Source organism: Eptesicus fuscus, chromosome 14 (genome assembly GCF_027574615.1).
Source record: "Eptesicus fuscus isolate TK198812 chromosome 14, DD_ASM_mEF_20220401, whole genome shotgun sequence".
NCBI lineage: Eukaryota > Metazoa > Chordata > Mammalia > Chiroptera > Vespertilionidae > Eptesicus > Eptesicus fuscus.
In genome coordinates this window covers 17,943,555-17,969,903 of record NC_072486.1, presented here as the reverse complement: position 1 = coordinate 17,969,903, position 26,349 = coordinate 17,943,555, and the positions used below count along the sequence as shown (strand labels likewise).

The following is a 26,349-nucleotide window of genomic DNA, read 5'->3' as shown; positions in this document are numbered from 1 at the left end:
ATCTTGCACAGTCCAGACGCCAGTAAACTGGGTTATTTGCCTGTCTCTGTTGCGCTTGGAAAGCATCTTACCAATGACTCCTGGAGTAATCACTGAGAACACATATTATGGCAGATGTTCTTTAGAGAATACCAGCTACTAAATATAAAAAGGAGAGCATGACAAGGCAGCATTTTATAATACCAAATCTACTGATTCAGGCAAAAGTTACCCAGAGAAGCTAAACCCATTGAATAAATAGTTATTAAGTAATGAGACATACACATAGTCTCTGAGTTTTGCCCCACATATTACTTTTCAATGATAAAATGTGTACTTTTTACAGTGGAGAGACCTGGCAGATACAGGCTTAACCCAGCGACCGACCTTTTAGCTTCACCAACAGTGGGACCAGCAGCAGCATTTGTCTCCCAGTGTGATGCAGTAATTACCACCTTTGTTACTGAAAAATGGTCTACCTTAGATTTAATCATGAGGAAGTAATCAGGCAAATCAATAATGTGAGACATTCTATCATACAGCTGTTCTGGACTCTTCAAAAAGTCAATGTCAAGGGGAAAAAAAGGAAAGTGGCTGTTCTAAATTTAAGGCTAAGGGATTATACCAACTGAAAAAGTCATGCATGACTGTTGATAGGATTATGGATTTAAACAAACTATAAAATATAGGAGGCAACAGGGACAGTTTGAATATGAACAGTATATTAGATGATATTAATGAATTCAATTTCATTTTCTTAGGTGTGATAATGGTGTTGTGGTTATACAGGAGAATGTCCCTATTTAAGGGATGTGCATGAAGAATTTAGGAGTGAGAGCCCTGCAATAATAAGTCTGCAATTTATTTTCAAGTGATTCCCCCAGAAAATAATCAACCAATAAGTAGATATATTATATAGGAAAGAGAGAATGAGTGGCAAAACATTAAAAACTGTAAGTGCTATAAAAGCATTCATTATGTTATTCCTTCCCCTTTTCTTATATTTGAAAGTTTTCAATATAAAAATTTGATGAGAGGGGCTTCTCTTGTTTAGAAATGTTTGCATGATTTAAGAAATATATTTGCTTAAAAAATTAGGAAAATAATTAGTCGCTCAGTGTCACAAGGTTAAAAAAATATAAATGTGAAAGTATGTTGCCACATGAGTTAATGTAGGTAATATTAGTTAACGTTAATATTTTTAAATTGCTTAGAAAAGTGCCTGGCACACAGGGTGTGCTCCATACATGTGTGATAAATAGAGACATGTGTGTATGCATACTCAGCCTGGGCCCACAATTTCTGCCCTGAGAAACAGAAGACATCCGAATACCCCAGCCCACAGCCATCACTCAGAGGCTTTGCCCTCTTTGCTGACAGCTCCCCATCCACACCCATGGCTGTCCCTTAGCTGAGTGAGCTGCACCAGCAACAAGGCCCAGTTCAAGAAGGATGGGCAATGACCTCATCCTATATTATAAAGAGCTAATATGCTAATTAGACTGAACAGCCAAACGACCTTCCGGACATCCTTCTGGACAACCTTCCAGACAAAGCCGGGACTGCGAGGGCCAACCAAGGCAGCTGGGGCTGCAAGTGCCGAGCCCCTTGCACGCATTTCGTGCATCGGGCCTCTAGTATTCAATAAACAACAAAGGGAGAATAAAATGCTTTACTCCGCCTCAGTCTCTTGGTGCACTGCCATCTCCATATCTTAAACCCAGTCTGGCCAAGATCTGGACAAACCGAAAGCAAGAAGCCTGCAGACACTGTTGAAGCAGGAGCTAATGGCATTTCCCACATTTACCTGTGAGTTCAGTGTCTTCTGCCCTCTTATCCCTCTCCCTTCTCCCCAGTAAAATCTTTTTTTTTTTAAATTGAGATTCAAATAAGTTAAATTGTAATGAGGTATAAATTTCTACTAATGTGATAAAATGCTCCCCTTTAAGTATTTGTTTTAACTGACTAACAAAATCTTAATCCAAATGAACGAAGTATTAAAAATGAAAGTTTGGACATTAACATCAAAGTGCCAACAATTTTGAAAGGACAAAGAAAGAAGTTTATTCAGTTACTCCAAAGTCATACTATATATCCTGCCTTACCTACAACTGAACTAATCATTGCTAATATTTACCTTTTATTTTCTTTTTCAGGGAGCTGACAGATGTTATTGATCTTTCTAGGTTTAGAAAATTAAAATATTTATGGCTACATCATAACAAGGTAACATTATATTTTATCTTTAAATGTCTCTATAATTAAGTTGCTATCATGTTTTCATAGAGCTAATTTTTAAAAGTATTATTTTCTATACCTAACTTAAACTTAGGTGAGACAGTTTATATGCATGTAGGTATGCATAATGAATAGCACAGTTTGCGAGTTGATCTTACACCACAACTCCTTGTGTCTCCATGTCCTGTCAAAGCTGCTCAGAGGAGGCTCTTCCTTCCAGTCCCAGGGCTTGTCTCACCTCTCCTATGTCATCAGAAATCTTTTTTTTAAAATATATTTCTATTGATTTCAGAGAGGAAGGGAGAGGGAAAGAGAGACAGAAACATCAATGATGAGAGAAGACCATCGATTGGCTGCCTCCCGCACGTCCCCCAATGGGGATCAAGCCCACAACCCAGGCATGTGCCCTTGACCAGAATCGAACCTAGGACCCTTCAATACTCAGGCCGATGCTCTATCCACTGAGCCAAACCAGCTAGGGCAGAAATCTTACAGTTCATTTGAATTATAGTCACAGTTTGGAAATAAGAATGTCTAGGAGAATATATTAATCAACTTTTGATCTTCACTCATAAATGAGATATCCCCTCACCTTCCCTCCCATATCCAGCTAAGCCTGATTGCAGAGTGCCACCGGCCTTCTTTATCAGCTAAGGAGGTGTGGTGGGTTTTCATTCCTTCTCACCTTCACCCCGATCTTCTCTAGGCTGGGTATGGAATCTCTAGGAATGGGGAGATGTGGAGGTAGAGGAAAGGCAAGGGAGAAAGTTATTTGATTTGCACCCTCTGGTACTAAAAAAAAAAAAAAAAAAAGTGAGCTTTTTCTCTTGATGGGTTATTCAGGAGCTTCCCTACTAGGTTACTCCAACTGTAATTCCTCTCTGCGGCCACTTCTGACCGCCCCTCGCCTCTATCCCAGTGGTACTTACAACTGAATGTTTCCTGGCCTCGACAAAGCACCCTCTTGGGCAGGATCTCTTGTAAAGTGCCCCAGATCAATATTCCTACCACCCTCTCCCATGCCATCCCCAGGGCTCACACACCTTTGTCCTGCTATCAGAGGCTAAGGGGTGGGTTACCTCCCGGTTGCTACCCATGCTGATCTAGCCTCCTCAGTAAGTGCTAAGCACTAAGCTATCGTGTCCCCAACTGCAGGGACACCCTTCAAGGTCACTGGGTGTGGCCCCTATATCTTCTCTTAGAGGCTAGCATTTAGGAGGCCACCACCTTCCCCACAGTGGGAGCCTGGGGGGCTGTAAGCCATTTCCAAGCCAAAAAGCAAAACTGAACCAAAATGCAGACCCAATCATTACAGTTACCTGGTCAGTAAGTTGGTTATTCTCAACTTTCAAAAATTTGAGTTCCCAGCAGCTTTTATTTTACTCATTGTAAATCCATTATACCATCTTAGCATTTTGAATGTAGACTTTCAAATGCCAGCTGAAGAAAAAAAGGTTTCTTAAGTTTTCAGCAATAGTGTGCTTGTCAAGCAGTAGTCCAGACTCACATTGAAGCTTGAAGCAGCCATGTTTATGAAAGTATTTCAATATCACATTGCATTTCCAGTCTTTTTTAAAAATCAACTAAATGGAAAATGAAAGAGCTTCTAGTATTAAGTGTAAGCACAAGTCTCATAAGCTTGAAATGATTTCTAGAAGAACAAACACAAATAGCTTTGAGACCCAGCCAGCTAACGACTGAAATGGAAAGTACTTGCACTTAAGGACATACAAGTTCAAAACGCTTTATAGCACTCTGCCAAAAACTATCCTGGGTCACAGTGGGCGACCTCTGATGAGAAAAAGATGGAAATCACAAGGCATGGCAAAAGTGACTAATCTTTGTTTCTCATGTGTGCTCCTTGTGGTGTTCAGTTTTAAAGGAAAGAACATGTACAGATGTTGGCAATAGGTCTAAAGAGAGAGGTGATTAGGGGTTTTGTAATATTATTTTTTGCGTTCTGATAGTGGACACCATCCCACTTCCAACCAGTCATTGAATGTTCAGACAGTTGACTGGCAGATACGTTATGTACATAGGAAGGGACTGTGTATACTGTCAACTAATTTACTTTCTTTGGTTTTTTAAAGGGGGATTTGCAGGGAAGGGATGTAACAATAGGCAGTATTCATTTCTTGTACTTGATTTTTTATGTTCAACAAACTAGCTATATTATTTCCAAAATTGCCATCAGTTAACTCGTGCACCAGGAGGTCACAGGTTCAACTCCCAGTCAGGGGACATGCCTAGGTTACAGACTCCATCCCCAGCAGGGGGCGTGCAGGAGGCAACTGATTGATGTTTCTCTCTCATTGATGTTTCTACCTCTCTCTCCCTCTCCCTTCCTCTCTCTCTAAAATCAATTGAAAATGTTTTTTTAAAAATACTTATTTAGCCCACATAACACTTTGAAAGGAGAGAATACGCAAAATAAGTTTTAATTGGTTGTGGGTAAGTGAATAAGCTGTTGTGAGTTTTATTGATCAATAACTTACTGGTTGCTAAGTTACCACACTTCATGAAAAATTAAAATTTTTTTCAAGATCCAAAACTCTAATGGGCATATTAGCTATGATAGTACTTCCTCAGAGGGCCTTTGTTTCCTCTGGATATTTTCTTGCCTGGATATGAAGCCAGGAATCATCCTACTAACTTGAGAATGGATCCAACATTGAGACAAAAGCAGAGCCCAGAGAATCATTGAGAGACTAAGACTGAGGCTCTCACAAGCTCTAGACTTCTTGGTGTGTGACATAAATATATGTTCTAATTTACATACCATTATGAGTTGTGTTTAGGAGTTACTTGGAGCCAGTAGCATCCTATCTGGTACAGCTTATTCTGTACTTGCATTAGGCCATTGATAGAATCCTACATAATAAAAGCCCAGCGACCATAACGGCAGAACAACCAGAACGACCGCTCAACCAGTCACTATGAGGTGCACTGACCACCTCTTGGTCCCTCCCCCCCTACCACACCCCCACCCCAGCCAGCAGGCTCCAATCGCCGGATGGTGAATGGGGATCCAGGGTGGGTGGCGGGGGATGTGGGAGGTGCCAGGCCAAGGCCCCCACACCGCTGGTCAGCCCACACACAGAGGCCGACCTGCGGCAGGAGTGGGGCCATGAGCAGGTGGGACCAGCCGACCTCTTGGTCCCTCCCCCTGGCTGTCAGGCTCCCATCACCCAATGGCAAACTGGGAACCTGGGTGGGTGGTGGCGGGGGGTGAGGCTGGCTGCTGGCAGCTGGGGAAGATGGTCCTGATCAAAGGCTAGGCCTAGGGACCATACTGTGCACGATTTCATGCACCGGTCCTCTAGTACAGTGGTCGGCAAACTCATTAGTCAACAGAGCCAAATATCAACAGTACAATTGATTGAAATTTCTTTTGAGAGCCAAATTTTTTAAACTTGAACTTCTTCTAACGCCACTTCTTCAAAATAGACTCGCCCAGGCCGTGGTATTTTGTGGAAGAGCCACACTCAAGGGGCCAAAGAGCCGCATGTGGCTCGCGAGCCGCAGTTTGCCGACCACGGGTCTAGTATAACAATAAATGTGATGGTACCTGCTTTAGTGATAAAAACAGGAAGTGCAGAGGGAGTGGCTGGTGAGGACACTGCATTCGCAAACTGCGTGGAGTGGAATGAGAGAAAGCAGTGTCTTGGGAGGCAATGACTGTAGCCTGCTCTGTTTGGAGCCCTGCATACTAGAAGGGTGAATACTTCTCCCCTAGTATCTAGTGGATGATAAACACTTCAGGTCTGACCCTGGACTAGCAAACTAAATAGGTACAGGTTGTTCCTAAGGACCTCCAATGCCCCAGCTTTCCTAGGTTTGCTCAGGCAACTCTGGTTCCTTCATTATGCTCTCTGAGGGCTGGTTTTCCCCTCACACCGCACAGGTATTCACTAGTTCTGCTCCTCCTCCCTTTAAGGGTCACATTTTTCTAACCTCGCCTGGTTTGATAAGTGGGAGACAGCTGCACTCAGGCCTTCTCAAGACGCCCTTCCATGGCCCATCTTCGAGCGGGCCTGAGTGAGGCAATTTTCGGTCCACAGTTTATCCCTTCCAACTTTTTATAAGAATATGAGTCTGCTCAGACAATTGATCTAAGTGATTTATTTGTCTTTTATACTGCAATTAAGTTGTGTTCTGGCTCATTACCTCAAAAATTTTTTCAGCTATTTAATAATAATCCTGTAATATTGCTAGCACAATGCTAGTATTTTTCTATTTCTGGAAGAACCAGCAGTACTTTGGTAGTTTCATTTGGCTCAGATTAGAATAAGCTTTTGATTAAAAAAGCAAGCAAACAAAAAAACCTGCATGATGCCTTACCATGCAGCTGTCCAAAATGGAATCTGAGTTTCTTCCCGGTAGCAAAAACCAGTTGACAAAGTTTACAAACTAAATTTAAATGAAGATGAGTCTTCTAGCAAATTCATTGTTTATAAACTTCATTATCTGAAAAATAATTGAAACACTTATTTATAATAACATTTTTCACGCAAGCTGACTAGAGAATGACTAGACTGAAGTAAACAAAATTGCCTTAAAAAAGATCCTGAGCTTATGATATGCCATTTCTCATCTCCCAGACATTTAGTACATATTGAAAATTTGCTAGTGAGAAGAAATTTATGTGTTTTAGGAAGGATTATTGGTGTTCAATACTAGTAAACCACAATTTTAAAATTGAAATACTAATTTTTAATGTGCTGTTTTAAATATTTTCAAAGAATTCTTTCAATAGCAGTACTCATTTTCAGATAGCTTTCTGAGCTTTGTATCGTGAATTTTAGTTGGTTCCTTTAATCAGGTTTGGGTATACATATTTTAATTATTTATTTGTACATACCCTCCCTTTTCAAAAAAACAATTTAGAGCAGCAACGAATCCCATGGTAGAGTGTAAGACCTGTAAAAAAATAAAACAAAGTAGCGTGCATTCCATATAATTTGGGTTCTTGTGTGTTTCTGTTACCTCGGGGCAACATTAATTATATCCCTCATGTCAACTTTGTTAAAAGAATCATATTTTGCCAAATATTTAAAACCTCCTCAAAAAAAGTAAGTCAAGGTAAATAACCTAAATAAGATCTCAATGCACGGTTGTGAAATTCATAGATATGTGCACTATATATTTGGTTATTCTTAAAAATGATTTATCAGGAATGTAACCTATTTTTGGAAAAGAGCTTATACAAAAATTTTAGTAACATGGAATAAAGAGGGGAAAACATGAGAATAAAAGTCTGTTTATACTGAATTAAATAGTTGTAATATATTTTTAAAGTATAGATTGTATTTTTAAGTATTGTACATACTTAAAACCAAGCTACACATGAACTTTTTTTAATTAACTGGATAGGAAAACCATGAAAATAATTTTAGGAATCTTGGAAATGTATTGCAATTTTTTTCCCTCCTATGTAATTGTGTATATTGTTAAAGTTCTCCCCGACTAATAGTTAGTTTTATGTAAATTTAGGAAATAATGTAATTTCATTTTTCAAATATACAGTAATAGACCCTTTTAAATACCACATGATTATAGAATTTTTCAGAATTTTATCATGTTGTTTAATCACTGATCTATAGTTCTTTGCTCCTAGGTTTTAACCTTGGTGCCACTGACTTTTTGAACTGGATGATTCTTGATTGTGGGGGCTGTTCTGTGCATTTTTTAATATTTAGTAGCATCACTGGCCTCTACCTGCTACATGCGAGAAGGCTTCCCCCCAGAAGTGACAACTTTAAATATTTCTAGACATTGACAAATACCCCTCAGGGAGAGATTGCCCGCCCCTGAGAATCAGCCAATTCAGTAGACAAAGTGATCTATAGAAACCTAAGTCAAAACATGTCATTCCTCTGCTCCAAACCTCCAATGATTTCCTGTTAGTTTCAGCCAACTGCTTACACTAACCCTCAAGGCCCCACACAAGTAGACCCCTGATGACATCTGACCTCATTCCTCACTTCACTTCCTGGCTCACTCTGATCCAGCCACACCAGGCACCCTGGCCTATGCACTGGCTAGACCCCAGGTGCTCCTCTTACATGCCCCTTCATCAAGAATTTGTTCAAGCCCGGCCAGTGTGGCTCAGTGGTTGAGCACTGAGGTCACGGTTCAATTCCTAGTCAGGGCATATGCCTGGTAGCAGACTCCATCCCAGCAGGAGGCAGCCAATCAATGATTCTCTCTCATTGATGTTTCTATCCCTCTCTCCCTCTCCCCTCCTCTCTCTGAAATCAATAAAAACATATTTTAAAAAAGAGTTTGTTCAAATATTACTTCCTCTTTGAGGTCTCCTCTTACCAACCCATTTAAAATATAGCACTACCTTAATACCAGCACTCCAAATATCTATACTTTCCAGATCCAAGGAGTCTGTATGGGGCAGAAAGTGTGCAAAATGTTTTTAGAGCAAAATGTCTAGGTAGGCCCTTTTACAGAAGCTTTGGAAACCATGCAAGGGAGTTTGGTTGAGATATGGTAAGAGGGGTTTATATTAAGTTCTCTAAAAACATCCTTTTTACCACACTGTCCTCAAAGACAATCCAGATGTAAATTCATAGCCCAGACCAAAGGTCACAAATAATTAAAAATAACAGCAAACATCTAATTTCTATGATCTATATAGGTAAAAGCCTAATATGCAAAGTGTCCTCATGGGAGTTCATTTGCTCACTATGACATGTGCTGACCACCAGGGGGCGGCGTGGAATGAAGGAAGGCAGCCAGAAGGCTCCGATCGGCCCTGATCACTAGCCAGGCACTGGGCCTTTAGTCTTACTATAATTTTATATGTATATGTATATAAAATTATTGTAGAAAGTAAATTGTTCTCTAACTCTCATTTTCAGCTCCATGAAATAACATTTCTAACTAGAAACTATTGTCTGACAGAATTGTATCTAAACAACAATGCAATTATTGAAATTGAAGGTATGTCTAAATTTTCTCTATTGATTGAATGAATTTTCAATTAAGTAATAACTTTTAACTTTGCCATTGCTAATGGCATGCAAAAATCTGTTTTAACATTCTGTTGAAAATATATGATGGAATCTATTATTTTTTAACATTATGTACATTTCATTTTAAGAAATGTTCTTTTAACTACAGTTTTAATGCAATCTTGTCTTGTGTCTTGATATTCAAAAGGTAAATGAATATTTTTAACAGAAATTATGCCATTCTATTGCACAGTTAGACACAAACTAGATACCATGAAAACACATTTTAACAATATTTGGGGGCATTTATAAATATAACAACTTTATAAATAGTCTTAATGTTTTTATTGGCTATAATTTTCACCAGTCAAATTCTTTCATTATGAATTAACTTTATATGTGCAACAATCTCTAAACTGACAATTTCAAACCAGGTATAAGAGTAAATGATGTACTATGTTCATGAAATATGAAGAGGTACAACACAAAACATTTTTCTTTAATATTATATATAATAGAATCAAAATGTCAAATTTTAATATCTACCATGTCCCATGAAGAAAGAAAAGTCTGCCAATTAAGGTATGACGTGGTTATCACAAAGATACAACCCACTTTTACTTATGTTAAAATGTGGGAAATTTTTAAAATTTAGAATCAACAAAAATGATATGAATATTTGGTTCTGTATGGTGTAAAGAAAATATTTGGGGGGGGGTTATGCAAATTTTCTATTTTTGTTGTTGGCTCTATTATAGATGTTCCCATTCCCCCCATGTTCCCCCTCCATCCAGCCCCAACTCCCCCGCTTCCCTCTGACCATCACCACAAGGTTGTCTGTGTCCATGGGTTATGCATATATGTTCTTTGACTAATCCCTTTACCTTTGGGGAGAGATATTGAATTGAATGAGTATTCCCTTGATTGGCATTATAAATCTAAGTAACATTGGCAAAAAAGAACAAAACAAAAAAGTAAATTAAAAAAAATAACCCTTCTAAAATAAAACAAAAAAAAAATCATTACTATAGAAAAAAAAGCTATAAAACAATAACACTGAAAATAAATGGATTCTACATTCCCACATTACACTCAATTAATTGAATTCTAATTCTTTGTTCTATTCTTAATGGTAATTCACAATATTATTGATAATAATTATTTCTTTTACCAGCTGTAATGTATTCTTTTATTGTGTTTAATTGGCATTAAAAGTATTTAAAATCTTGTAAAAATTATTTTTAGGCCTGCACTATTTGCCTTCGTTGCATATACTCCTGCTGCACCACAATGAGTTAACAAACATCGATGCAACAGTGAAGGAATTAAAGGGAATGCTAAATCTGAAGACCCTAAGTATTAATTTGCACTTTTATATGGCTATAAGTTAAAATAGTAAGCCACAGGACATTTTTTAATTTTCTTATTTAAATTAGATCAATAACTAAAATACTTAGATATTCCTGAAAACAAGACTAGATCTCTTCCTTTTAAAAGTGTGTTTTGGAAAGAACAATAGATAGAAAAAAAATTTTTGTGGAGTTATATGGCATGCCAAATGAAAGTGACAAAAGATGATTTACACATTTAAATCAGTGGTTTGGGTTTTAGCTCAGAAGTAAGTTTCAGCACATATTATATGATCCCATTCATATGACATGCCCATCTATCAAGAAAGCAATACTGACAGGGAACTATTTTAAAATAGATCAGTGTTTTTCCAGGGCAGGGGGATGAGGGGACTGGGGAGTGACAGCTAAAGAACTAGGGGTGTGGGGTTTCTTTTTGTGATGATGAACATGTTCTAAAGTTGACTGTGGTAATGGTTGCCTACCTCTGTGAGTATACTAAAAAACATAAATTATGTATACTTAAAGTGGATGAATTATATTCATAAAGCTGGCACACACACCCCGAAAGTAAATTTTTATTTAAGCTTTAACTGGGTGAACAGCAAACTTCATTCATGAAAACTGAATCACACCCAGCAAGAAAATGGCCTCAGTATTGGAAGGAAGCATAAGTATTGAAATAGATTAGAAAAATAAATAATGCACGGTTCCTACTCTCAATAAGCTTATAGTATTGGACGGTAAATAAACCCATACACAATCACAATACAGGCCAAATGGTTCTAGATGTACTAAGGAAAAAGACGCTCAGAACAATTAATGAGTTTTCAAACTTTAGAGTTTGGAAACTTTTGAAAATAATGCCATGAAATGAATGTTGTTTTTCTCCTATTTATTTTGTATTCATGTCTCAAAATTGTCTGAGATAGTATTTTGAATACGTATAAACTGATATTGATGGTAGAGGTTCTAATCAGATCAATACATTAATAGTGATTCAAGTTTTCATATATTTTCAGTGTTAATCAGTTACATGTACTGTATTTAGGAGAAATGATTCATGTGCTTATAAGTGAATTCTTTAAACCCAAATGTTAATATTACACCAAGTTCATGGCAATTTCATGCTTGCTTTTGTGATGTGAGAAGGTCTGGGAAAGACTCAGAATTTGCTTGCATGTTTGAATTATCTGGCCCTTCGGTGCTGAACAAATGCTTTTGTATTTAAAAGACTGGTTATGCTAGACCCTGAATTCTCACTTACCTTCACTTTTCTGTAAAATGGGCTAATAGCTACTTCTCAGGATTGCTTCAACTACTCAGCTATTTCTGTAAAAGCTACTTTTTTTAAAAGCATTTTTTTGACATTAATGTTATTTTGAAGTAGCAACAAAAACAAAAATTGCTTTATTGTGGATTTGTTAATTAGATAATGAGTTAAGATGCCCAATCTAGAAATTCTGCTGAATAGTAAATAAATTAAAAATATAACTGACATTTTAAATAATAATAATTATAATAACATATTGAAAGTCTTTCCTGTTGAGAAAATGCTTTCTTAGAATATTCTGATTGAAATCTTCACAGAAATCCTTAGTAGTTTGTTTAAAGCTCTGAGCCTTGTATTTTTACCACTTTAGTAGCTTTAAACAAACTACCAAGAAATGCTGCAACTTATAATTATGCCTCGTTTTTCCCCATTATTATTCATTCATTCATTCATTCAATAAATATTTATCACTTATTCATTTGTTAAGTGATAATTCAACAAATATTTATCATGTATCACAATGTGGCACTCTGCTAGATGGGGACACAAAAGTGAACAGGAAAGACCTTGTCTGGACCTTTATGGAACTTGCAGTTTTATAACTCTCAGGCTAAGTATTTCTTGGAGTTGAAAGGGCTTGATTCAAAACTAATTGGATAATTTGCTCAAGGTAAGAACTCAGTTTAAGCAAATTTATTTTACAATACAAAATTTGGAGGTTAGCAATCAAGGTTTCCCTGGTCATAGTCAACAGGATGGTGTGCCGGCCCCAGGAATGAGGGGCCTCCACCAGCCCCGGGCCCGCTTGTCTGTTTGAACACTGAACTGTGTCGGCCCTGAGTGTGGTGAAGGAGGGCTTTTTCTCAACCTGGTAATATAACGTCCATATCATTACCTATCACAACAGTTTAAGAGACCTCTACTCAAAATCATAGCGATGGAATTCAAGTTCTAGAGCTATAATCATTCCAACTGAGAATTTTATAGTGGAATCATATTTTAAAATGGAGAAAATGCTGTGCCCAATTAACAAATAAAAAGCATTTTTTAAAAACTCTTGGTAACAAGTATGCACATTTTGAACATTTGCCCCATTTTCATTCAAGAAATTATATGGGGAAAAAATGTTTGCATTTACTAAACTGCTAATTATATTTGTGCAGTAATGTCCTCAGATTAAGTTTCTATGAACCTCATTTGCGATCACAGATTAGATTCAGCTCATTAACTATGAGAAGTTCATGTATTTTGAAATGTTTAAAATTTTTGTCTTTTCAAGTTGTAAAACCATATAAAATGCTAAAGTGTTGTTATTATTCCACTTCAAGTGCAAGTTCCTCAGAGGGTGAGAAGATTGCCTGGAGGTAAACCTCTAATCCATTTCAGCATGCACCCTCCACTGGCATTTCTGAGGAGAATTGCCAAGAGATGGCCCAGGAGACCCGCGCCTGGGAGCTTCAGGGAGGCCTGAAACCAGCAGCAGAGTGTGAGGTCCTGGAAACTGGATTCCTGACTTCCTAGCTAAGTCAGGAGGGCCCCACCTCTTCTCTCCAGGCGGTCTACCTTTCCCCGCCCTCCTTCCCCAGCTCCATTTTCCTCTTCCCTCCCCACCTCCACGCTCCTTCTCCAGCAGGCTCTGCCTGTGTCAAGGACACACTTCCTGGCCGATGACACTCACTAACTTTCAGGCCCCTGCCTTCCTCCCAGCACAGACGGAACAAAACACCAACAGCAACAAAGTCCTTACACTTTTGTGCTCTTAAACTTTCAGTCTCCGCATTTCTCTCCAATGTCTCTGTTTCATTAGCTTCACTACTGGAGAGGACACTTAGAAGCCAACATTGCATAATATTTAAGACTTGCTTCTTAGCAGAGCTCTAAGGATTCACCATTGAAAACAGAGAGTGCCCTTTTCAACGGAGGGTCTTCATTTTCCACAGGTTCTGTTCTTGAACGTTTTCTACCTCCCCTCATTGGGCCCCGGTCCACTGGTGATGGCATACACCCAGGGCATGAGGAGGGGTACTCAGAGATCAGGGTGGGACTGCGATCTCAGAGGTCTCTTCATTTAGACCTCTTTACCTGAAATGTCCTTCAAGGTAGGCCCACCCCTCCAATAACCAAACAGGACAGTCCCCCAACAATAAGAGCCAGCTGGGTTTTCCACTGCTGTATGTCCTGAAGAAGAGAATATCCTGACCCCTCCACTCTGTTCAGATCCTGCTTTAGCGGTATTCAGTGGCCACAGCGTTGAGTTAAAATACGATGGTGATAATCATGGAGCTGATGACCTTTAAGGTTCTGGCTAAGTAACCTTGAGCCAGAACCTTAAAATCTTGGTGTCTGATCACTGGCATCTGAACTTACTCCACGGCTGTTCTGTACAGGCACACAATACAACTGCTTTAAGCTTCTCTCTATCATTCTCCCCATGTGTCAAAACGGATATGTTGGTACATTATTAATTACATCAACTTCCTTCAAAGGTGGTCTTAAAAACATTTGGGTTCATTTAAATTATGATTTTAAATTTTGCTTTAAAAGTTTAAACACATTAACTGAAGCCAATTAATTAGACAACTATTTTTTTTTCTCTTCTGTTTCAATAATAAGTAGATTCACACATGTGACTCAAGTAACTCAAGTGTGTGCAGTAAGGTAGTAGAGACATTTTGATATATTGTGTGAATGTAAATTGCTTAGACTCAGAATCCCAAATTAAGATAAGCAAGACAGTGCTGGCGCCACTGAGGTGTACTCTATACGTAGCCTAGAGGGAAGGCGGATTAACTAGTATTAACCTATTGAAAGTGAAAGTGTAAGCAATTTTGCTTCATACTTTCTAAAAGAATGTACCCCATACATCACGGAAGGCTTTCGGAACTTTCAGACACAGGAAACCAGTTTCATATCTTAGAAACTTAATCTATGGTAATTTTAGTAACATCAATCCAAAACTCATAAATCCAAAATGTGAAATGCTTAAAAGTGTAGAAGGAGAAAAAAAAAAGACTTAAAAATAAGATTGCTTCCTTCTAAAATTGAAGAGCTAGGGAAAAAGTGAAGAAGAATAAAGATGAAATGCCTTTCAAATTATTTAATTTTATTTATTTTTTAAAGTTAATTCAAGCAGAGCTTGGGCTTAGTAGCAGAGTTTTCAGACTTACTGTCACTTAGCTTTTATTTTATGATGAGATGAATGTTGAACCACAATAAGCACATCGAATTTTGAGTATTGAAGACATTTTCTTAAACTAATGTAATGGCAGTAAATCCAAATCTGAAGCCAGAAGTGGGGGTTTTTTTCTTCATGTTTACATAAAGATGTTACTTAACTAAGCACTAGGAGACAAAGCCAAGAAAAGAAATGAAATGGTAGTCAAGCCACTGTGGCTCAATGGTTGGAGAACATGCCCAGGTTGCCACCTGGATCCCCAGTAGGGGGCATGCAGGAGTCAGCTGATCAATGAATCTCTGTCATCATTGATGTTTCTCTCTCTCCTTCTCCCTTCTTCTCTGAAATCAATAACAAAATATATTTTTAAAATAAAATAAAAAAGATGATAGAGTAATGTGCTCAGAGGGAAAAGAATATATGCAAGGTATACGGAAGTAATGTCACTGGAAGATGTTGGTACATCTTCCATTAACATCATATGCAAAGGCCAATTCTGCTCTCAGCTGCTATAATGAATGAGAGGGTTACAAGGTGTCAGATGTGATTCTCCAAGATAGGAACCAGAGCAGACTTTTGCACTAAAAAATATGTGACTTTTTCTCCCTCCTAAACCCTCATTAAAAACAATTGTGTTTTGCTTTTATATCTTTAAAGGGTGTCCTTTTCTATTCTCTTTCTGGCTCAAAGTACAATACATGATCCCAGGGGATCTTTTTAAATCTGTCCTTATTACTTGTGTAATATACACACATTCTATTCTCTGTCCTGTAGTTATAATTATTTGTTACTACTTTAAATTCCTTCTCTTTTAAGGTTAAAATTCAAGCCAGTTTTGCCCTCACTTAAGAAATCTTGAAAAATATCCATTTCATTTTTTCCTCTCATTAACTCCCAATACATACATATTTCCTTTCTTTGAAATGTTTTTGTCATTCTACATTGTCTTTTATGCCTTTCCTCAGACTTAAAACCTTTGTTTATGATGCACCAGGTGTCTTTCATTGCCCACTTTAAATCCTTCTAAAACTCATGTTTTCCCCAGGGAATAGCTAAATGTAATGATTTTATTAGCCATAAAAGTTTGTATTTGTACAACAAATATTAGAACATTTGATTAACTACCGAGACAATGTCCAGATGATTTACTTTTTCCGTTTTTATCTAAATAGTTTATTGTGTTTTAAGCATGCCCTCCCATCTTTAGGTTGCAAAATGTTCTTTATAAGTGTTAGTCAGTTTTTGTGGATTTCTAATGCTTAATATTTTCATGATTTTTATCAAGCCTGCTTGTATTTTATAGATAGTCAAATGCTACAGCAGTACTGCTTAATTTAATATGTACATTGAAAGAGCCTCATTGTTGGGAGTATAGTTGTACACTAACTGGAGCTCTTTCTGCTGCTGCCATCTAGTGGTCCTCCCTAGATGTATTTTCCAGAAGTACAGTATTTTATTTTATTTTTTTGAAATTGCTTGTAGGCAGAATCCAATAGCTCTAGATATCCAACTGGAAGTCATAAAAGTTTTATTTTACATTGTATTGAAAACCCTGTTTAATACTATCTAAATAAGAATAGGGAAAATACTTTACCTTTCCCATGAAAATAAAACCTTCACAACTTCCTAGTTGAAGTTTTTTTTTAAATGTTCCAAATGCTGATGCCTAAGGAATGTGACGTCCGAAGTGCCAGGAACTCTTCTACACCCACATGCCTCCCACGCCCTGCCACTATACTAGCCGGCATGGCGCATGAGGTGTCCCAGCATCTGTGCACAGGGCATCTGAGCCCCCCGCACCTGGCCAGGGGTAGACACGATGCAACACCCACACCTGCTCATCTCTGCTCCTGCTGAGATCTGAAGCTGCTACTGGCATTTCATATTCTGAACTATGTGCAATGGTTATGAAACTGTTAGAAACTGTTAGAACAGTGCCCAGCATCTCTGCCCATCTCTACACAGGCATCCCTGTGACTTTTGAGGCTGGAAGAAGAGAATCAAGTGAACAAATACTTGGATAAAGAGCAGCATTAAGACCCCTGATAGCCAGTTCTTCCTGACTAATTAGCTTAAGGATGTGTTAAAAGTGTTCTCACGTGTGGTAGATTTCGGTCAACGATATGTCCCCTGCATTTAGCACAGTTTCTCACAGACAGTAAGCACTCAAAATATTTGTTGAATGAATGAATTGAACAGGTAGGAAAAGTAAGTGCTCCTCTGAATAAGGAAGGTTTTGCTGAGGATGTTGGTTTGGTCTCTGAAGCAGAGCTCAACATATCCTTATGTTTTCTATGCATCCTGTGACTGTCCATATTTCATCAAGTGATGAATGAAACTAATTTTGAAATCTGACATCTTTGCAGGTCTCTACCAGAACCCTTTTTGCCAATATAACCTGTATCGTTTATATATCATCTACCACCTTCCAGGAGTAGAGTTGCTTGACCGAAATCGTAAGGACGCCTTTTTCTTGCAGAGAAATATTTGAGAGGCAGTCATAATTCAGTGGTTTAAAAATGTTGAATATGTTTGAAAATAAATTTCTGTGTGAATGAAAGTTTTAAGATTTTTATTGAAAGGTTTGCTCTATGAAACCTGCCCTACTTCAGGAATGTATGCCTCTTGACCACTGTCTTGGAAAGGTCATCTCATTGAGTGTGAGGACAGGTGTCTGAATTCTGCGTTGGACACTAGTGTGTTGAATGCCAAATCACTTACCCACTGGTACCTTAATTTCTTATTTCAAAAATGAGAGAACTGGACTAAATCTCTTAAGGTCTATTTAAGTTCTGAAAATCATGTACTTTGAAATTCTGTAAACATATATATTAAAATGCATATTATCAATGATAACTTCTTTATGAATATAGCTTTAGGCATTGGAGATAAACCAGTATGTCTGATTCATATAAGCTACAAAAATGGTCAGTGCATTAAGTTATACATTCTTAGAGGCCTGCTTTATCAATCTGTGTACTCACCTTTCTGTCTCTAGGTTTGAACATTCTTCATTACTGAGCACCTTCTTAATGAGGATTTATCAAAACCTTATGTTTATGCCTTCTCTTCCCACAGCCCGGAGGAAAGGAGGGATGTATCAGAGTTGTGATGTCAGTCATCCATGGTGATGTGTTAGAAAGGGCCTGGGAGACATTAGGGTTGGTCATGCCTGTGACCTGAGGGGCATATATTGGGCACTTGTAAGATTATGGCGATGACTGATAGCCCTTCACAAATTAGTTTTGACAGGATGTTCACTTATAATAATTCAGATAAAAACACAGGGTGTCCCCCAAAAAATGTATACTTTAACAGTTGTTAGCTCAATTTTGAAAATGAAATGTGTTTTAATAAACACTGCCTTTATAATTATTCAAAATGTGTGTATACGATTTTTGGGAGACACCCTATCTTTTTTAAGGTGTTCAAATATGTTTTGAATTACTCTGCATAACTATTTTTAATGCTATGCAATAACATTACCTTTTGCATTTATCAGAAGTTACAGAAAAAGAAAGAAGATCAATGATTACCATTTTTAACCATAAAAAGGCTCATATTGTTCAATCAATCGCATTCAGAGGAAAAGCAGATGCCTCATGGAATCCTAGGTCACCTTTTAAGCGAAAACAAGCCAACACGGTACCTAAAGGTATTTTGCAAAAAAAAAAAAGAAATTATAATTTCTCCAACTTTTGGGTAATTTGATAATAATAATAACTGTAATTTATAATAAGTTAAGTACCAACACAGTGAAACAAATATTTTTAATTTAGTCAAATTAAAGGGATATGCAATTCTTATCTTCATTTATATATATTATATTAAATGAGATGATATAATAATAATGAGATATTACACTGAATTCCTTACCCCAGTATCTAGCACAGTATAAAGGGATCAGTTAGTAAACTACGGTTGTTATACCACTATCACTAGACAGTTTCACCAATTAAGGCTATAAGTTTTTGATAATATAGAAAATATATTCAGGAGAAATAAAGATCATCCATAATTTCTCCATCCAGAAATAAGCAGTTAATATTTTGGTTATTATATGCAAGTATAAGTTGAATATATTCTGATGTTTTATTAATTGGAATTAATTTCTTGTATGTAACAGAAATTCAACTACAGTGATTTACACAAATAGAGGTTTATGTTTCTCACATAGTAAAGAAGTACAAAGGTAGGGTTCTAGGTTAGTGTAAAGTTCATTGACGTCATTAGTGTTCAAGAATGTAACTATCGCCGAAACCGGTTTGGCTCAGTGGATAGAGCGTCGCCTGCGGACTGAAAGGTCCCAGGTTGATTCCGGTCAAGGGCATGTACATCGGTTGCGGGCACATCCCCGGTGGGGGTTGTGCAGGAGGCAGCTGGTCGATGTTTCTCTATCATCACGTTTCTAGCTCTCTATCCCTCTCCCTTCCTCTCTGTAAAAAAATCAATAAAATATATTAAAAAAAAAAAAAAAAAAGTGTAGTGTGCTTTATGGTTATAAGGTGGCTGCTGCACCATAAGAGGGATTTAAAAAGATACAAAGACAAAAGCCTTTTCCTCATGACACTTTGCAAGCATACATTTGAAAATGAAAATACATTCTAGAACAGAGTTTCTAAAAACAAAGGGGAAAATATGAAATTGGAAAAGAGTTTTGAAGAAATTACCCAGAACGCAGCTGAGAGAAAGATATAGAAAATTAGCTGTTGAGATAAGCAAATATTAGAAAGATAAGGTTCAATATAAGTTTAATAATCCTGAAGGGACAAAAAAATAGAGAAATTGGGCAGAAGATAATGTTTGAAGTAATAATGGCTGAGAATTTTCCAAATTTGATAAATGCTATAAATCCTTAGATTCATCAGACAAAATTATTCCAAAGACATAAACGACTAATAACAAAAATCCACATCAAAGGCAAAATTATCTTAAAATAGAGAGGAAATGTAAATTTACCTACAAAAGAATAATTTGTAGATTCACAACAAGCTTCCCAACTGCAATTATGGAAGTCAGAAAATAGTGATCTAATACCTTTAAAATGCTAAGAAAAAGTAATAGTCAGCCAAGAATTTTACAACCAGCTAAATTATTATTTAAAACAGAGCAAGAAAATAAGAAGAAAAATAAGGGCAAAATTGGGACTTTTCCCTTAACTATTGTGATATTTTTCTAATATAGACAAAATTGAAAGAATGTTAAACACCTGTATATGCCCATGTATATTCAATAGTAATATTCTGCCATATTCACCACCCTCCATTTATACTTTGCCTTATGTAAACTGGAAAAATAAAAGTATCGTTGAATCATTTAAATACTTCAGTCGCAGACATTATGACATTTCACTCCTAATTTGGCCTATAAATTTTAAAATAACATTCTCCTATAGTGCCACAATGCCATTATCACACCTAAGAAAAGTGACATTTATATTATTGAATATGTAATCCATATTCAAATCTTCCTAGTTCCAAGATGGCTTCCATAGCTGCTTTTTCAAACCAGAATTCAGTCAAGATTCATCATTACAGTTGGCTGTTATGGCCCTTTAATCTCTTTTAATTTAGAATTGATTCCAAAATTGTTTCCACGACTTTTCTAAGAGACCGGGCCAGTTATAACAATGTAGAATTTGCATGATTGTTTCCCCCAAGTTTCATTTAACTTGTTGCTTCATCCCTGCATGTCCCATAGAATAGAAGGAATGCCTGGAGGATATGTTCTGGATGCAGAAGAATATAGTGTAGAGCAGTGGTTCTCCAAGTGTGGTCCCCAAACCACCACCACCACCACCACCAGCAGCAGCGGCCGCACTTAACAACTATTGGTTACAAATGCTAATTCTTGCCCCAAATGAGAGCTACTACATTAGAAATTACTCAAGGGTGGGACCCAGGAAGCTGTGCTTTAGCCTTTCACGTGATCTGTGCATTCTCCAGTTAGAGAACAACAAGTGTAGAGGCAAGAGCACGAGTTTTGAGGTCAGATTCGCCTAGGTTCGAGCACCATCGCTGCTAGTCAAAGCTGTATTTTGGACAATAATTTGCTTCAGCTTTCTGATCTGTGGGAGACTTGAGTCAGCACTTGTGAAGGGAAGGATGCCATCAGCTCCGCTCTGAAGGCCGAGGCGGCGTACTCCCTGCTGCTTATGGACTGGCAAGAGCTCGCACTGTGGGCTTTGGTGGCCTAACAGGTGCTGCTACATTCCATCTCTAGCCTGGCGCTAGGTCTTCTGAAGAGGAATAAACAACGCAATGACAGTCTCTGCAAGATACCAGAAGAAGGCCAAGCTTTGAGGACTAGCCTTTGAGCGCCAGAGCTAGGGAAGATGGAGAGTCTTGTGATCTAGGATTTGTTTATTCCATTTCTTTGAAGTTAATGCCAAGAATCCAAATGGTTTAAACTGCCCTAAATATTTCTCCTCATTTGGTCTATTATTCCACTTGTAAATGCATGTGACTATCTAAAAAAAGAAAAAAAAGGATCAGTTTCTGTACATAAGACTCAGTATCTCAATTATAAAAATTCCCACTTGGATTCTTATTGTTAATTAAATTGATTAAGCATTCTGTCCTCAGAGTTTTGAGATGTATATTGCATTTAAAAATCTGCCTCAAAACCTAAGACAAACCTAAGGCACTATATCTAAGAGAAAGTTTCATTGTAGGGTTTGGTATGAAGGTTTTTTTGATGGATTGGATTATTCATTGAAATGCTTGCTTGAAAACTAGAGACCTAAGCTCTTGACTTTTTCTTTACAGCATTGCTCAATTGTTTTAAAATGCTAAGTAAACATTTGAAAGATACTAATTTAGAAATTATTTTTTTAGGTTTTGTACTTGGGAATAATGTAGACAAGTAAGTGATTTTAACTTTAACTTCATTATTGGATTATTTATTTCATAATTCTGTTACCCCCTAAATTACTCCCACTTCCCAAAATAGATTTTAATGCGTTAATAAAAATGACTATCTCTTCAATAGAAAAAAAATGCTATCTTTCTGTGATGAGTTCAACCTATGTATTCATATTTGACATATTTACACTTTAATATTATTTTTATAACCTAAAATAAATGAAAATGTGATTGGATTTGTAAAAAATAAAACTTAATAATTATTAGCTATTACAGATGAGAGCCTTTATCTTTCTTGTTTACTGTTCCCCTAAATATTCCCAATGACAGCAATTACTAATATTTTATATTCACTGGAATTTACATTTTCAAAAGCAAATACTTCATTAAACTATGAAAAATATTTCAAATTCATGAATATTGATGAATTTAAAAACCATTACTCTTTTAATTTTAACTTGGGAATTTTGTTTTGATTCAGTGTTGAAAAATATTATCCCCAAGCACATTTATAAAATATAGCATAATACAGGAAATATTCCAATAAAATGTATATAAAGTACTAATATACATACAAGATCTAGAAATATTTTAATCATTTCATTTAACACTTGTTTAAAACATGAATGTATACATTTTTGAGACTTAAACTGTAATAGCTAATTCCAAATATGGTAAAAAAAAAAAAACAACCTCTATTATTAAAATAAACAATATACATATTAAAAATAGCATTACTTCTCCTGAAAGTCATTTGTCAGTAGAGCCCAAAATGTATTTGTTAGTGGCACCATAGAAAATGTGGCATTGATATGTTTAAACTAAAAATTCATTTTGATCTAATTGACATTTTCTAACATAATTGCCATTTTTTCAGAATTGTATTTGATGATCCAGAAGATGCTGTTTTTGTCAGGTCCTTGAAGAGATCAGTGATGACTTTTACCTCTCTGAACTGGAACACAGTTCCCAAACGGGAGGAAAAATACCTTGAAGACAAAGGCACAAAACCTGCTCAAATGCTCACAATTACACTGAGATAACCCCTGTTATTTCTCGGAATCCTGGTGGTTTTCAGTTGTGTATTAAACTTCTCTGTGATTAGCATTATTAGTATGACGTTATTTGAAACATCCTATCTAATAAAGAGAGAATATGCTAATTGACCGTCGCAAAGATGGCGGCACCCACAGTCACAAGATGGCAGTGCCCAGTCCCCTCAGCCCCGCTGGGGCAGCAGGCGTGCAGCAAGGCCAGGCCCGCCCCCAGGCAGACCTGGATGCTCTGCGTGCCTGCCTCCGGAGTACCCCAGTCCCCTCAGCCCCCCAGCCACCCAGGGCCGGCCTGAGGTGCAGGCAAACCTCGGATGGCAGCTGCCCAGCCGTCCAGGGCCACCCGAGGCTCAGGTAACCAGGGTAGGCCGAGGCTTGCGCTGCTGGCAGTGGCAGCAGCAGAGGTGTGATGGGGCGTTGCCTTCCCCTGATCGCTGGGTCGCCTCCCACCCCTGAGGGCTTCCAGACTGTGAGAGGGGGCAGGCTGGGCTAAGGGACCGCCCCTCCAGTGCATGAATTTTCATGCCTCTAGTCTACACTAATAAAAGAGAAACGTGCAAATTGACCATCACTCCGCTACACCCACCAGCCAATCAGGAGCAAGTATGCAAATTAACCCAACAAAGATGGTGGCAGCCATGGAGCTGGAGCGAGCAGGAGGCTTGGGTTGCCCCTGGTGATGGAGGAAGCCAAGCTTCCCGCCCGCCCTGGCTGGCCCTGGCCTCCACTCAAGGCTACAAAGTTTCAATTATAGAAGATAAATAAATCCCAGATACCTGCTTCCAGCTGGCCCTGGCCTCCGCTCAAGGAGGTGCTGAAAAAAAAAAAAAAAAAAAAGAGGGGCTGGGAGCCTGGATCACCGGGGGGGGGGGGGGGTGGGGGGGATGGCCAGCCTGAAAACAGCCCTCAGCTCCTCACCCAAGCTGGCCAGGATCCCCAGCAGGGATCCCCACCCTGAAGGGGGTGTGGCTAGCCTGAAAACAGCCCTCAGCCCCTCACCCAGGCTGGCCATACCCCCATGGCCCCATCCCTGTAACGGGCAGTCGAACATTCCTCGAGGGGTCCCAGATTGGAGAGGGTGCACGAATTTCGTGCACTGGGCCTCTAGTTTAAATATAAACATAAATGCTAATAATGAAAAATTCCCACATTTGATGTCATGTTTTTATTGAAGTGTGTATATAGAAATGTATACAAATTATAAGAGCTCGACTCAGCAAATTTTCAAACAATGAACACGTCCATGTAACTGGACCAAGAACTAGAACATTACTAGCACTCTAAAAGCCTCCTTGTTCTTGTCACCAGCACTATTACTCATTACTACCCGTACTTCAAAAGTAATTCCTGTCCTGATTTCTAAAGTGTACATGAATTGTGTCTGTTTTTGAAAGGCATATAAATGAGATCACAGAAGTGGCATTATTTTTTGTCTGGCTTCTTTTACTCAGCATTATAAAATTCACCCATGTTGTTGCTAATAGCAGTAACTCTATTGTTCTCATTGCTGTACAGTATTGCATGGTGTGATTGTACCACAATTCACTAATCCAGTGTGCTGTTTTGGAGGCATTGGTCATTTGTATGTGGGCTAATCGTCTGAGCTTAGCCTAGCCACAAGAATGCTACCAGTGGAAGGAGAAACTAGAAAAGCTTTCAGCAGTTGCGTGGGACTGACACACAAAACCGATGGTTAAGGTAACTCACACACATCACTGGTTGTCTCTAGCTAAGACAAAGAGCAATGATCAAAAGCTTATAAAAAGCAGGGTAACATCTCCCCCTTTGCTGGTGCTTAGAACCATCACATTCTGTTACATAGATTTAGAGGGTGCGGCAACATTCGGTTTACAGTTGTTCATATGGAAAACAATACAATACTTAGTAAGTAGTAATACAAGATTAAACTGTTTTTGCATACTCACAGCTGAAAACCTACTTGTGCCTCACCCTGACTGTAGAAGGGGGCTGAAATCAGCCTGGGCAGGAGACAAGAGCCCTGGCGGGAGCAGTGAGCTGTCCATGAGAACCTGTAACCAACTTTTACCTGCAGGCCCCTCAGAGCCTGTGCACAGCCAAAGTCTGCAATTCCGATGTGCTCCCTGGCAGAAGGTGACAGCTGAGAGAAACGGTGTTTGGCATTGATGTGGGTGTGTGGCTGATATCAAGGCACACATGATGGTGTGGCTTCCAAATTAGGTCATAGAAAGAATCAAAATGTTCTCTTGTTCTCTCTCCTAGATAATGTAACTGCAGGAAGCCAGCGGCCATGTGTGCCGACACTAAGGCAGTCCTCTGAGGAACTGCCTGAGGCCTCCTTCCCAAAGCCAGGGAGCACCTAAGGCCTTCCACCAACAGCCACGTGAGCTGCAAGTCACCCTCCCGACCCAGTTAAAGCCTCAGATGGCTGCAGCCCTGGCCGGAAGCTGCTCTGCACCCTCCTGAGAAACCCCAAGCCAGAACCTCCCAGTTAAGTGGCTCCTGTATTTCTGGCTGGCTGAAACTGTGTAAGATAATGCTTATTGAGGCTTCAAATTAATAAGTTTTTGGGGTAACCGGTTACACAGTAATAGATAAGCAATACAGTAATAACCCCGCATAATCCATGGTGCTAGAAATATTACTGGAGGTAAGGATGCCTTGTGAGGTGTCTGGCAAGCTCTGAGAGTCACAGTCCAGTCTTCAAGGGTTCCTGAATAAGGTCCCTTATCAGCGGCAGAGAACTAGTCACTGTTGAGTTAGTTCTTGACATGCTACTGCATCCCTTCTAGAACTGAGAGCCAGGCCATTAGCCATCAAGTAACAGTTTGATCAAAGCTACTCCTTGGGAGCTGAGTGTATCAGACTCACCAAGCAGTAACATTGGCTGGGTATAGCAACAATCCATTTCATGATGGAAATGCATATTTAAACAGGATCAGGTTTAAGCTGGTCCATGAGTTGCATAAGTATTAATTTTTAATTAGATTTGTAATAAGCTTAAGGATGGGATATTGTAATTTCCAGATTAACCACTAAAATAGTAATCAAAGAATGTGTAGTGTGGTATTTTTAAGTTTATAATCACTGAAAAGGATGAAAAATGTATTTCAATTACAAAAATATGGTTAGGAATTTTTACTTAATCTCCTTTTAAATATTTCATTTGAATGAAAAGACTTGCTTTAAAATACACTCAATACTGAACATTTTATTCAATAATGAAGGGCTACTAAGTGTCTGAAATTGAAAAACACAGTATTTGGGGAGAATCACAAAATAGAAAAGACATGATCCTTAGTTATATAACCTAAAACTCTACAAAATGGAAGATGCAACTGAGAGGGTGCTTTTAATTAAGATATATTAGAATAATAAGACTATGCTTAATCCTACAGGTTCTATTTTTGAGATGTTTCTTAATAGCATCTATATAATAAAAGCCTAAGTGACCGTTACGGAAGAATGACCAGAAC

General features: G+C 38.2%; 1 protein-coding gene across 1 annotated transcript in view; it reads left to right on the top strand.

The window, feature by feature from the left end:
* The window catches only part of LRRC72 (leucine rich repeat containing 72), a 30,138-nt gene extending 7,189 nt beyond the window's left edge, over positions 1–22,949 (top strand). The window contains exons 3-9 of the mRNA XM_028156206.2: positions 2,136–2,205; positions 9,090–9,171; positions 10,428–10,538; positions 17,346–17,435; positions 18,482–18,634; positions 21,816–21,843; positions 22,720–22,949. Of these exons, the coding sequence (XP_028012007.1) occupies positions 2,136–2,205; positions 9,090–9,171; positions 10,428–10,538; positions 17,346–17,435; positions 18,482–18,634; positions 21,816–21,843; positions 22,720–22,885 (700 nt within the window). The 3' untranslated portion in view covers positions 22,886–22,949. The remainder of the gene's footprint in view (positions 1–2,135; positions 2,206–9,089; positions 9,172–10,427; positions 10,539–17,345; positions 17,436–18,481; positions 18,635–21,815; positions 21,844–22,719) is intronic.
* The last annotated feature ends 3,400 nt before the right edge of the window (positions 22,950–26,349 follow it).